The 13,928-nt window shown below is 42.3% G+C and overlaps 2 protein-coding genes across 4 annotated transcripts; one reads left to right on the top strand and one right to left on the bottom strand.

Moving 5' to 3' along the window:
• Window positions 1-118: 118 nt before the first annotated feature.
• Window positions 119-3,070, bottom strand: morn2 (MORN repeat containing 2). 3 transcript variants are annotated; one of them, XM_085251465.1, is made up of 7 exons: window positions 3,052-3,070; window positions 2,289-2,365; window positions 2,157-2,189; window positions 2,035-2,085; window positions 1,755-1,861; window positions 1,536-1,672; window positions 119-289 (listed from the first exon to the last, which is right to left on the bottom strand). In XM_085251465.1, exons 2-7 carry the CDS (start codon window positions 2,293-2,295, stop codon window positions 187-189), a joined length of 438 nt encoding a protein of 145 aa, XP_085107591.1. In that variant the 5' UTR covers window positions 2,296-2,365; window positions 3,052-3,070; the 3' UTR covers window positions 119-186. The 3 variants fall into 3 exon arrangements, with proteins under 3 accessions (XP_085107591.1, XP_085107589.1, XP_085107590.1); XM_085251463.1 differs by lacking the exon at window positions 3,052-3,070 and adding an exon at window positions 2,454-2,911; XM_085251464.1 differs by lacking the exon at window positions 3,052-3,070 and adding an exon at window positions 2,635-2,911.
• Window positions 2,522-13,908, top strand: dhx57 (DEAH (Asp-Glu-Ala-Asp/His) box polypeptide 57). The gene is made up of 25 exons (XM_085251453.1): window positions 2,522-2,810; window positions 3,419-3,452; window positions 3,558-3,722; window positions 3,815-4,093; window positions 4,175-4,381; window positions 4,512-5,404; window positions 5,497-5,678; window positions 5,799-5,920; window positions 7,012-7,207; window positions 7,314-7,438; window positions 7,558-7,691; window positions 7,780-7,834; window positions 7,930-8,141; window positions 8,230-8,346; window positions 8,705-8,801; window positions 8,947-9,120; window positions 10,635-10,835; window positions 10,944-11,220; window positions 11,459-11,554; window positions 11,646-11,729; window positions 11,949-12,086; window positions 12,172-12,246; window positions 12,333-12,467; window positions 12,557-12,757; window positions 12,991-13,908. Exons 3-25 carry the CDS (start codon window positions 3,562-3,564, stop codon window positions 13,132-13,134), a joined length of 4,305 nt encoding a protein of 1,434 aa, XP_085107579.1. The 5' UTR covers window positions 2,522-2,810; window positions 3,419-3,452; window positions 3,558-3,561; the 3' UTR covers window positions 13,135-13,908.
• The last annotated feature ends 20 nt before the right edge of the window (window positions 13,909-13,928 follow it).

Below are 13,928 nucleotides of genomic sequence, written 5' to 3'. Positions count from 1 at the left end.
TCAAGACACAGTATTGTAGATACTTGACTCACTTATGCCAGCGACTGTCACCCACTAATATATGAAGTGAAAGAAAATGTGCACAAGATCTTGTATGAAAAACAAAATACAGAAGAAGTTTGTTGTCTGATGCAGTTACATTTTAATGTTATAGATATATGTGCCAAAGTGTGGTATTTGTTTTGCCTAAAGATTGTGTTCCAATTTGAGTCCAAGCGCTGCTTTGCCGTGGAACTCCCCCGTCCAGAACAGTCCCTGTGCGCTAATGAAGGCCCCATCTCCCTCCAACCTGGAACACACCAGTAAAAACAGCTAAAATCTTCAATTTCATCTGCTTGAACCAAACGAAGCCAAAGAACCGAAGAAACAACAACTACTGGGTTACACAATATTGTAGCTAAACGCGTACAATAAATAAAAATAAGGAAAGATAAATTTCAGTCTGGTCTGGATACAGTTCATCCAAACAGTTGTTGTTACCATATATTCTTTCAATTTATTATGTCGGGGTCCTGGGGTTTGACCTATGAAGGAAGTTTAACATAGCCAGGTTTCCTTTGTGTTAGCTGGCTTAATCAAACCTAAGAACTCCAGCTGGGAAAAAAACGGGTACTTTCTGCCTCATGCTTGACTATTCTTAAGACTAAAAAAGATTAATTGAGCAGAAACCACTCCAATCACAGAAATTGTCACATGAACAGAATATAAAGAATGTGGAAATATGCAAATAAAGATGTAACTAATCAATGTTCTACTCTGTGTTCAAGAAGCTGCAGCGTAAAATTGATTTAGAGCAGGTTGATTTATGCTTTTTTTTATATCACCAGCTGAGATCATTTAAATTCCTCTTTTGGTTCCTGCTTTGATTTTACTGTTATTCAAGTCTTCCTAGTGTTTCCCTGACTTCCCCACTGTTTTGTCTATGTAGTAGCACCTTCTACTTATTATCATGTTTTAGTGTTAAGTCTTATTATTTCAGTGTTTATAATTTGTCCTTTAGCTATTTCCTGCTTTACTTTGATAGTTGGTTTCCTAATATGTCAGGTTTCACTCTTTCATTCGCGCCTGCTTCTCTGGTTGTGGTTGTCTTTGCTTGATTACTTTCACCTGTGCTTGGTTCCCCACCTGTTTCTCATCCTCAGTCGATCACTTGTGCATATATACTGACCTGTTTTTCAACCTTGTCATTGTCATATCTTTGCGTTGGCTATATTTTGGTTCCCAGGTTGGACTGTATAATCATAAGATTAGAAGAATCCAGTTTGAATTTAGGATTTTTTGTTTGTTCCCACATCCTGCATTTGAATCGTCCCCATACTAAGCAATGTAACTTTAAATCTCATCTGATCGTCAGGTGCTTTAAGAACTGTACTAGGTTTGTCTGGGATTTCTTGTTTGGTCAATTGCATCTCCTGTGCAAACTCCCAAATGACATGTTTGTGTCTTTTAAAATAAAAACTCTCATATAATAGTTGTCTTTAATATTTATCTGATTTTTTTTCCAGAAAATATTTTTAAAAAGGCATTTTTTTTACCTGTTATTATGAAAGTGACCTTTACACATAGAACCATCTGGGAAGGTGTATGTTCCTGTGCCGTTGTACATGTTGTCTTTGAATTCTCCTTCATATTGTGCTCCAGAGGGATACTGCATGGTCCCTCTACCATGCATCTGGGAGAGCGACAGAGAGGGAGATTATGTTTGTTTAACCACATGGTAAAAATAACTGATGTTTGAGGCAGTAATTGCATACTTTGTCCTCATGCCACTCTCCAGTGTATGTGATGCCACTTGCTGAGGTGTGTTTACCAGCACCGCTCCTCACCAGTGCTCCATATGCAGACCTGCTGCACTCTCCCTCTGTGGAGAACAGAGGTTCATACATAATTAGCATAGACTTAAATTTCATCTGAGCAGTCAAATTGAGGCATTGTGTATTGCTTTAACCAAGAATTAGGTCTCTTCTTCCCAAGATTTTTACACGTGGAAATGTTTCACGTGTAAAGCTGGATCATCAGCCAGCTATAACTTACCATATCTGTCTCCGTTTGGAAAAATGTAGGAGACTTTTAGAGGTCCACCCCCTGTAAACAAATACACATTTATTCACGCTGTCACAAGAATGCGCAAACTGTGGCGCGAAGAGGATATTTACCATCAGTGTTCAAAGAATCGCTTCCTTTCTTATCTGAAAATGAAAATCACACCGAATCAGAACAGGGTTTGTGTGTGTGTGAGTGTGCGCAGACTAGGTGTTAGAACTCATATCTTCACAATCACACTCTACCAGACATCCGTGACAGCTTCCCCCAGCTGGCAGATGGTTGTCAGAGCCGAGAGCAAATGCTGTGTTCTGGCCAACTTCTTCAATGTGAAAAGTCAGACAGCTGATTAGAAAGTTGTGACTATGACACAAGTTACAACCGCACTGTAACTGTTCACTTTTACTTGCCCTTAAATGGAGCTAATGCTGCCAGTAAGCCGGGGGTCCTGTGTTTTAAAGGCAGCTAGAGGCTAGCCCTTGTTACCATAGTTACGGAATTGGTGCAAAGTAATATCTTTAATGGCTTGTGCGACGCTCTAAATGCGTTTTATTAAACTACCGTTTTTAAATAACAAGAAGAAAGGCTTACCGCCGCTAAAACCTTCGACTTTAACCTTGTCGAGTGACCGAGAGATACTGTTTGCTAACTTTTTATTGTGTTTTTTTTTCTAAGCGCGAACGTAAACCGGAAAAGAAACGTTGAACTCAAGAGTTTGGGCCAATAGAAGAGATGCAGGCTACCGGTGGTCAGAGCAGCTGGTTCAGGTTTGTTCGCAATTGTTATTAAAGTTTCGTTTTTCAGTTTATTGCGCACTTTACCGATTATAACACGGCTCTATACTTTTTGACATTTTTAAAGCATTTAGATTCACTGACTTGCCTTGCCGGGAGGCTTTTTTCAGTTAGCTTACTGTTACATTAAAAGTGATGAGTGTGCTTGCTAGCTGTTAGCTCGTTAGCTAGCCGACTCCTTATACTTGAAGATGATTAACGTGCAGCACCTTACTTCCACATTATTCCTTATATGTTCTGGTCTTTTGTACTTTGCCTGTAGCCAGCCACCTAGCCGTGGGGTTAATCGGTCATCGCCCTGACTGGGTTGTTAGTCTGCACGTTAAGTTTGATTGCATAATTGTAGCCACCAGCGCTGTGTGTCAGCCACCATCTCATTGCTCGCACTTGAATTTAAGTGCCAGCCAGCCCACAGCGATGTGTGACTGTGCTCTGCAGAGGGTGGACAGTAGTAGCTGCCTGCTCTTCCCGGGTCCGCAACCAGTAGCTCTCTCTCCCTCATCTAGGTTTTTTTGGGGGGGTATACTCCCAGGGTTGGAAAAATTTATTCAGACCATGCTTTTTAATGTCTCTTTTCGCAGATTGTTTTCTGCTATGATTGGACACTGATTGAGTGTAAGTATATTCTGACAGCAGTGATTTTTTTTTTCTTTTTTAATAGTCAATTTTGTATTTGTACTGGTGTTTATGTAATGAAACTGTTCGTGTGTCCTTTGGTAGAGAAATGAACGCAAGGAGAAGAGGTGGGAAGCCCAACAGAGGAGGTGGAAGATTTAATAAACAAAGAGGAGGAGGAGGAGGAGGAGGAAATCGGAAAGGAGGAACCAGGCTCTGGGATGACGGGGATGATTTCAACCTTGATTTTGGACCCTCTTATTTCAGCAGGTGTTAATTTATATTGAAGAAATATTTAGGTTTGTGTGCTCGGCTTCAGTTGATTTCCTATCATTTTGCCTCGTGTCTCATTCTGTCTGCAGATCAAATAAAGGACGAGGTGGTGGCGCCCATGCTGGTGGCGGGGATGGTGGTCGAGGAGGAAAGAAAGCTAGAGATCGAGACCGAAATGGGAAAAGTAGTAGCAAGGCTCTGCCAAGGTCCTTGACGAGTACCAGGATGCACTCAAAGGTCAGTGAATGCATCAGACCAGAGGTGAGCAGTATGCCGTTGCAGAAGATCTTCATGACTAATGCGAACCAGGAACAACTCAAGGAGTTGCTGAGGATTTTACAGACACAGGACTCTGATGAACTGTATGAGTAAGTACATACGCACTTGTTTGAAAAGAACAATTAGAAAGCTAGGAAATAAACTCATGCAACCCTCTGTTTGTTCCTTAGTGATTCTGGTTCAGATTATTCCGGGCTAGATGAGGAGGAAGAAGAGGAATTTGATGAATTGGATTACCGTGAGGAAGGCCAGTTTTGGGCCACAAATGATGAGCCTGTGCAGAAAGCAGAGAGCCCAACATTTGACCTAGAATATGAGGATGAACAGCCCAGCCCTGAACCTGTTATCTCCTTATTTGCCATAGGAAAGCTCTGCAGGTGATTTCAAATTTTGTTTTATTTCCAGAACCTTACCTATGAGCTAAATCAGATGTTCTGAATCGGTGCTTTTGTGTGTAAATATAATTAGCTTCTAACCCATTGCTTTCTCATAATTTCCTCTGTGTAGATATGGTTTTGACAGGGAGCGCAGCAAACAGGCGCTGGAAGCTGGTGGAGGAGAGTTTGGGGCAACTTTGGAACAGCTCCTCCAACAGATTTTCACTGAGCGCTATGGTCAGAAAGCAGTTTCCCCTGATGGACTTGATGAGGTGCCTTTGGATGAGTGTGTAAACCAAAAGCAGGAGGAGGCCTTGGCTCTAGCTGCTATTTATGGCGATCGCTTCAGTGAGCGCATTGCCAATGCTGTATGGACAGTAACCCTGGACCTGTCGTTCCTCTCACGATCTCCTGTTAAGAAAGGAGGAGTGGTAGGTGGAGGAGCTCCAAACATCGGTGACATCTGCAAATTCTACATGAAAGGTCAAGGCTGCCGCTATGGAAACAAATGTTGGTTCAAACATGAATTTCCCAAAAAAGACATGTCTGAGGCTGGTTCCTCGGACCTGAAAGGCCCAGGCCAGCCTGGTGTCAGCAGCTATTCTCCTCCTGAGTATGAGCTGGAAGTTCGTTTCCCCAAAGGGAACCGTTACCCTTTTCAAGCACCAATAGTTGCCTTCAGTACCAATGATGAGTCTCTCTGCGCTGCGGGGAGGCTCCATGTGACTGAGAGATTACTTGGAGAGGCATTGTCTGCAGCAGAAAGCAACCAGCCTGTTGTTTACACCCTGATAACCTTGTGTGAGGATGAAAATACCATGAAAGAACTATTGTCCATACGGCATCACAAATACAGCACCCCACCTCCTGTGATTGCTGTTCCTCCACCCTTTCTTGCCATAGCAAAGAGTAAAACTGTAAGGAGCAAAGCTTCTGAGGAGAGCATGAATGCCATCACCAGCAGTAGTAACCATGCAAACAGCGGGAGTGCTGCTGCATCTAGCAACCCAAGGACCACAGATAGTAAGTCGGATAGAAATGTACATTTTTGCTATATATTTTCTGTCGTTTCTTTATACAATAGAGAGCTGTATTTAATTCTGCTCACTTTTTAGTAAAACGGACAGTGGATGCAGAAGAGCTGGATGAGAAAGACGAGGATGAGAGGGACCACGCAGTTCCAGTTAAGAACGACAGTTACGTCAAGCTAAAGAGGAACATGGTCAAAAAGCACAATACGATGGGCAATCTGCTGCTAGAAAACAGCAAGCTGTGCAAAGAGTTCAGTAGGAAACAGGTGGGTCTTAGGAAAAAAATGTGTATATTTTTTTTGGTTTTTCTTCCTCCAAATCCTTCTCAGTATGATGCATCCTTTGTAATCTGTTTCCGATTTCCTTTGGTTCCTCTGTCAAACCAGTCCTCCAGACGCTACAGTTCTATGCTTGAACAGAGGAAGAATCTTCCAGCTTGGCAAGAGAAAGAGCACATCCTAGATGTACTGGACCAGTGTCAGGTGCTGGTGATCAGTGGCATGACTGGGTAGGTCCCAGAGTTTTACCGTGACTTATAAATTAAAGAAAAAATATATTTTAATGATACTGATCCACCCTTTCAGCCTTTTTTCCCCAACCAATAGCAAGTCAAATGTGATGTATGGATATATGAAGGGTTTTAGCTTGTATGGAATTAAAAACATTTACATCAGATATATTAAAATTGAAAGTTTATAAATGAGATCTACTATGGCTTTCCTTACTTTTTGTCATATCTGCTGTTATATTGTTATAATTATTTGAAGTTTTAAATAATGAGATCAGTGTATCGTCTCGAAAGATGTACCCTTAGGACAGAGAGGAACGCTGGTTTGAGCGCGGAGTCAAGGAGGCCATTTACGTGAAAAGGGAAAAACCATCTCTGAATCGAGGAGGGGGCCTAAGGGTACATCTTTCGCCATCTTACAATGCTGTGATTGCAGCCATTCCCCAACTCTCCCATTGATCAGTGGGTTTTGGTCAGTGGTTGTTGAGAATTTGGTCATGAGAAATGGTCATGAGAATTTGCATAATTATGATTAAGGAACTGACCTCCCAGCCCATTGTTCCTTCAGTGGGCTGGTTTCAGTTATTATGCAAATTTACTGTTTATAAGATTTGGGAAAACCTGCAGTCAGCTGAGACTGAAGAAGTCACTTGGATGAGTGACGAAACGTTTCTCCCACAAAACGCTACGTCCAGATGAACAGAATCAACTTTTGGAGAGATCAGTGTATGTACATAGGTAATCTCAATGAACCAAAAGCTCAGGTTTCACATTGTTCTAAACTCTCATTCTTTTGTAGTCTGGGTTTTGTATGAAAATGGTTAAGGATAAATGGTTCAATTTGATCATCATATAATATAAAAATCATATATAAACTTAGACAGAAACCTGCTGTGGCTGAACAGATGGCCTATACCAAAGTCCAGTGTAAGCTTAATATAAAAGAGGACTCGAGTTTGAAAGAAGTATAAAAATTCACCTTCACAAAAAAGATGCTAAACATGCCTGTGATTATTGCCTGTTCCTAAACATGACTGTGTTTCATGTGTTTTTTTTTGTTTTGTTTTTTAATTAATGTGACTTTTCTGCAGGTGTGGTAAGACCACTCAGGTTCCTCAGTTCATTCTAGATGCCTCTTTGAGTGGCCCCGCGGAGCAGGTGGCCAACATCATCTGCACGCAGCCTCGCCGCATTTCTGCCATGTCAGTGGCTCAGAGAGTGGCACAGGAGCGCGCAGAGTGTCTGGGGAACTCTGTGGGCTACCAGATCCGCCTGGAGAGTGTCAGGGTACAGATACAGATATAAAAACATCTACAATACAGCATTCTGGTTGTCTGTTTTTTTTTATATTAATACTATATACTCTTCCAACACTGACTGCTCCTTTTATCAGACTTCAGTCACCAGGCTGCTATACTGCACCACAGGGGTGTTGCTGAGGAGACTGGAGGGTGAGGCAGACCTCAGAGGAGTCACGCATGTCATCGTGGATGAGGTGCACGAGCGAACAGAGGAGAGGTGAGACAGAAATACTTCAGCTTAATGGCACTTGTATTGTAACATGTGGAAAAATGAACCTGGAAAAAAAAATTTTAAGCTGCTTCTTTGTTTCTTGTCTCTTAATTTGTTATTTTCAGTGACTTTCTGCTTCTGGTGCTCAAAGACTTGATGGTGCAAAGGCCTGACTTGAAGATTATCCTCATGAGTGCCACTCTTAATGCAAACCTCTTTTCTGACTATTTCTATAACTGTCCTACTATCCACATACCAGGTAATCTATTAGCAGAACTGACTAATTCTATTCTTACACCTCATTCTATGCATTCCCCTCTTCATTCTAATAATGTGTGTTGCTCCAGGGCGCACCTTTCCTGTTGACCAGTTTTTTCTTGAAGATGCCATTGCTAATACTCGGTAAATACATTTTAAAACATTTAAGTAAACCGTAGACTGTCTTTACAATTTGCGTAGTAACACAACGGTTTGTGTATTGTGCTGTTTTTTTCCAGCTATGTCATTGAGGATGGTAGCCCTTACATGCGCTCAGGAAAACAGAATCAGTCAACCACGGGTGCCCGAAGCAGAGGGGACCTGAGTTGCGTGGTAGATGATTTGAGTGAAGATGTCTGGAACTTCATGTCTTTCTGTAATAAAGACTTTGTCAAAGACTCGGTCCCAGACCAACAGCTCAGCCTGCAGGATCTCACCATCAGATACAAAGGTGAAATGAAAATATATTTAGGTTTTAATCAGATAAGCTGCCAGTGCCAATCAGGGCATACATCTAAAATTTTGCGTTGCTGATGCAGATACTAAGAAGTCTGTGCTCAAAACCATCGCCACAATGGACCTGGACAAGATCAATATGGACCTGGTGGAAAGCCTGCTGGAGTGGATAGTAGAAGGAAAGCACAACTACCCACCTGGTAAGAAAACAACACTGACAGCAAAGCAATCTCAGGTGGTAGAGCAGGTCACATGCCAACTGGAAGGTTGGCGGTCCTGCTCCAGTCTGCATGCCGAATATCCTTGGGCAAGACTAACTCTATGTTGCTCTCCGATGAATGCATGTGTGAATGTTAGATATGCTTAGAAAAAGTACTTGTTTGAATGAACAAGTTGTGTAAAGCGCTTTGAGTGTTCATATAACGCTTTTCTGTTCTATCTAAGAGCCAGTCCAGTTAACATTGCCATATACAGGTGGCCAGTAAGTCTCTGATGTACTGATCTGGATTGGGGACAGCTGTGAAGCTGAACATTGGTTATGTTGCTTTGTGTCTGCAGGTGCAGTGCTGGTGTTTTTGCCAGGCCTCGCTGAGATCAAGATGCTCTATGAGCAGCTTCAGTCCAATAGAATGTTCAACAACAGGGGCGCGTCCAGGTCTGTGTGTGTTTTATGGCAACACTTGGTTTGCAATTGTATGTGTATAAAATGAAGCTAAAAGCTGAACCAGTTTTTTTTGTTTGTTTGTGTGAAAACTTTTGACTGAAACACATTAACTGTAACTTTTGGTCATGCCCATCAGGTGCGTGGTGTACCCCCTTCACTCAACATTGTCCAATGAGGAGCAGCAAGCAGTTTTTAGCCGGCCTCCAGATGGTGTCACAAAGATCATCATCTCCACCAACATTGCTGAGACCTCAGTAACCATCGACGACGTGGTTTATGTCATCGACTCCGGAAAAATGAAGGAGAAAAGGTAACCTTCTATTATGCTAGCCCTAAATTCTCATTTTTGACAGTTTCGGGTTGTGAATTCAGTGTTGGGAAGGTTACTTTTAAAATGTATTCCACTACAGATTACAGAATACATGCCCCAAAATGTATTTTGTAACGTATTCTGTTATGTTACTCAATGAGAGTAACGTCTTCTGAATACTTTGGATTACTTAATATATTATTATGCTTTTTTACAACTACATGAATGTGATTTTATTACTATTACTGAAGGTTACTCGCCATACCAATACCGACCAGATTTTTAAATCTTAATATAAAATGAGTAACAGTAGGGTGGACATTAGGTCAGGCTGCAGTTTTTGCAGCGATCTCGTATAGTAAACTATTCCGCGCGTATATAAAACAGGTCCGCGGCTCTGAACCGTAGTAAAGGGACCTCTGGCAAATACATCAGGTTCATGTCGGGCTCGTAGCCGAAAACCATCTTTACTTTGTTGTCTGGGTCAACTTTGCTAGCGAGAGACAGAGAGAGGCGTTGAAAGGCTGCTCCAAAGGAACTTATTGTTTCGGAGGAAAACAGAACAGTGTACAGTCGAGTCTTAATAGTTAACTTACAGCTGGGCTCGTCAGGCACTCCTTTTGGCTGCAGTGGTTATTATTATATTTACATGCTTCCAGCTTTCGGCTCGGTGATAACTCGTACTTTTCCACTCTCCTTTTTCTCCGTCCCTCTCGCTCACAGACACATAACGGGTATGGCAGTCCATTTTCCCTGCAGCACGGACTACACTTCCCATGATGCTACATTGTTTAGGGCTATGCCTGTAACACTCTGCCTATTGCATTCATGTTAGAGAATTTAAAAAAATATTTCTTCACGTCATCTTAATGCGTGTTTTGTTTGCATTTCCACCGGTGTGGAATTACCAAAAATAGAGAGGGCATAGCCTAACATATGAAACAGGAAAAAACCACGGTGTAATCCATTTATTTCAACAAAGTAACTGTATTCTCAATACCACCTTTTTAAACGGTAACTGTAACGCAATACAGTTACTCATATTTTGTATTTTAAATACGTAACGGCGGTACATGTCTGTGACGGTTCTCAGTCATCCAGGTCATCGTAGTCTAAGGAGCTTGGAAAGAAAAGCTCATGTGATTAGGTAGAGGATCATCGGGGGTCCCTTGTCCCTCTTTGGGGGGGAAACTCCCACTGGGTTTTAAATCTGGGACTCTCCACCCTTGACCCTTAGAACTGAAGAAGCTTCTCGGATGAGAGGTGAAACGTCTTCAAGCAACTCAAAGAAGTCCAGACGCTTTTCTTTCCAAGCTCCTTAGACAACGGCGGTACATGTATTCCGTTACTCCCAACACTGTGTGAATTATACTTCTTGTTTTTTTAAAAGGCCCATGCAATCATATTAAAATGGTTTTGTGATACATGAAGATGCACTGATATATGCTCAAATCCACAAATCTCTAAGTCTCCCTTGATATATATATATATATATATATCTTTTTTTCTTTCAGGTACGATTCATCTAAAAGCATGGAGAGCCTGGAGGACACGTGGATTTCTCAAGCTAACGCGCTGCAGAGAAGGGGTCGAGCAGGTCGTGTGGCCTCGGGGGTCTGCTTCCACCTCTTCACCAGCCACTGCTTTAAACACCAGCTGGCTGAGCAGCAGCTGCCTGAGATCCAGAGAGTGCCACTAGAGCAGCTCTGTCTCCGGTAGAGCCGTCTGTTTTTCCCACATAACTCTGACTATAAAATGCAAATGGCATTTGATTTGGAGAAATTCCAAAACGGTTGTTCACAACACTGACCTTTCTGTAACAGAATCAAGATCCTGGATGTGTTCGCGGAGCAGCCGCTGGAGTCAGTCTTCTCTCGGCTCATCGAGCCCCCGTCAGTGGGAAGCTTGGACGCTGCCAAGCAGCGCCTTCAGGACCTGGGAGCTCTGACCACAGATGAGAAGCTGACCCCGCTGGGCTACCACCTGGCCTGCCTGCCTGTCGACGTGCGCATCGGAAAGCTCATGCTGTTCGGCGCCATCTTCCGCTGCCTTGACCCAGCACTCACCATTGCTGCAAGTCTGGCCTTCAAATCCCCATTTGTAAGAAGGCGCTAGTTTCTGTTGAGAGACGCTATGTGCAGTTCATCTGCAGCATGCCCCTGATTTTAGGCTCATTAACAATTACAAGTATAGTACACAGCGCAGTAATGAGCTGCTTCATCTTTTCTGTTGGTTTTTAACAGATAGGAGGTTACATAATGACATTTATTTGTTTATTATGTATATTTGTAATGCAAGTGTCTAATTTTATGGAAATGAAAATCTGGTCTGCTTCCAGGTGTCTCCATGGGATAAGCGAGAGGAAGCAAATAAAAAGAAAGTGGAGTTTGCAGTGGCTAAAAGTGACCATCTAGCTTTGTTGCAGGCATACAAGGTCCCTACTGCGTTCGCTTATTGTGATAAGATAATTCAAAGATGTTGAAATACATACAGATAATATAAAAACTTTCTTTTTTTTTATGCAGGGATGGTGCTCCGCAGCAAGGAATGGCCACCGTGCCAGCTTCCTCTACTGCAGGGAGAACTTCCTGTCATGGCGGGGTTTACAGGTGAGGCAGTGGTGTCCAGAAGCACTTAATCACTTGTCCAGAATCAATAAACTCACTTGCTCTACAGTATAATTCTGATCTTCTCTGTTTGAATATAAATCTAAAGCAGTGCTAAAGCTTATGAAGTTCTTCCAATGTATTCAGATTTAATTTCAAATGGCCCGAGCAGTGTGTTTTATATGAATAATATTTGAAATGGTGAATTGTGACCTTTGGCAGGAGATCGCCAGTCTGAAGAGGCAGTTTGCTGAGCTGTTGTCTGACATTGGCTTCATCAAGGAGGGACTGAAGGCCAGGATTATTGAGCAAATGTCTTACAAGGGTACAGACGGGGTCATGGAAGCTACTGGCCCTGAGGTGACACATACAAATCACTGAATCAGTGATTCAAGGGTTCATCTTGGAGAAAATAATTCAAAAATTCTAATATTTTGCATCTCAGGCAAACCTAAATTCCAGTAACATCCGGCTGATGTCCGCCATGCTGTGTGCTGCCCTCTATCCTAACGTGGTCCAGGTGGGCATAGTCCCCCTCTTTGTCATACAAGTAAAGAACAGAAAGCCAAACAGAAGTATGAAACATTCACACTTGATGTCCTGCAGGTACGAGCTCCTCAAGGGACTTATAAGAAGACGGGCACGGGAGTGATGAAGATGCAACCCAAAGCCAACGAGCTCCGCTTTGTGACCAAGAACGACGGTTACGTCCACGTGCATCCATCATCCGTCAACTACACGGTGAGGTTAGGGGGGGAAAAAAAGATACGCTCCAAACTAAACAACTTGTAGGAGAAATAAGCCTCACCTTTCTGTTCTTTATGCACCAGGTTCGCCACTACGACAGCCCGTACCTGGTTTACCATGAGAAGGTGAAAACGAGTCGCGTTTTCATCAGGGACTGCAGCATGGTGTCTGTTTACCCGCTGGTGCTGTTTGGATGCGGACAGGTCAACGTGGAGCTGCACAGAAGGGAGTTTGTCATCTCCCTGGATGATGGGTGGATCCGATTTGCTGCTGCTTCACACGAGGTCAGAGAATCTGATTTTTTTTTTTTTTTTTTTTTTTTTTTTTTTTGATCACATGATCAAAGAGTTATAGCTGGCTCAGATCTTAGTATTGCAACGGGCGTACAAGCTGTGTAGAGTTTATATGCTTTAAAGGTTTAACAAGTTTTATGGAGAGTGCAAGCACGACAACTGAACAACTACAACATATAAGTTAACATATATGTTACTACATTTGCTTGTGTGACTATATCCAGGTGGCTGAGCTTTTGAAGGAGCTGCGCTGGGAGCTGGACCTGCTTCTGGAGGATAAAATCAAAAACCCGAGCATGGACCTGTGCAGCTGCCCCCGTGGCTCCAGCATCATACAAATGATCGTCCACCTCATCTCTACAGAGTAGCTCTGCTACTCAAAGCTTCCTTTATTATTTCTTTATTTAAAGGGCTCAGATGCATGGAGCCCCAGTGATAATGTTTTTGTGCTCCTGCATCACTCCCACAAAGTCTTTATTAAAAATTCTTTAAAAAGTCAATATTACTGCATTGATGGTGGATAGTCAGAGGAAGATTAGCTGGGCAAATATTTGACATGAGCTCAGTTTCAGTACACCAGTGTTGCCACCTTACACTTAAAAGTGTTGTTTTCCACTGAGTTGCTGTTGCACTCAAGGTTTTTAAAGCAAATTCTGCCTTTAAAGAAAAAAATGTCTCTATGCAGGTGATTATTAAGATTCCACTCTTATTCCTGCTGGACTAAAGCAGCTAATGCTTCGTTCAGTTTTTGATGTCATACTACCGCTGCATGGTATGTGCACATAAATTGGCACATGATTGGTTGTTAAGTGATGTCACAGAGTTTGTATACAGTGGTTTTTTATTTTGGGTTGTGTCTTGCTCACAACTGAGAAGTTTCTTGGGTCCATATTGGATTTTGTACTATGAGTTTATTTGTAATGCATGACTAAAAGATCCAAGAGCTTCTGCATGGTATACAGTTGGTGTACATTTACTGAATGTATTTAAATGTTAAAGTACAATTTCACAATGTGAATGCAAGGGCTTTTTACACCAGGATGATTTGGTGAGAGCTGCCAAAGAAACTGGAAAGCTACTGTCTTAACATGAATTCCACTGAACGCTGCACTACCATTAAATTATTGCGATGATAACCTGTTGTTCGCTGTTTTTCTTCCTT

The sequence above is a fragment of the Mchenga conophoros genome, linkage group LG17, assembly GCF_057382185.1.
Source record: "Mchenga conophoros isolate Kocher_MC1m ecotype Shallow Benthic linkage group LG17, M_conophoros_male_GT1.1, whole genome shotgun sequence".
Lineage (NCBI taxonomy): Eukaryota > Metazoa > Chordata > Actinopteri > Cichliformes > Cichlidae > Mchenga > Mchenga conophoros.
This window is presented reverse-complemented; position numbering and strand designations above follow the sequence as displayed.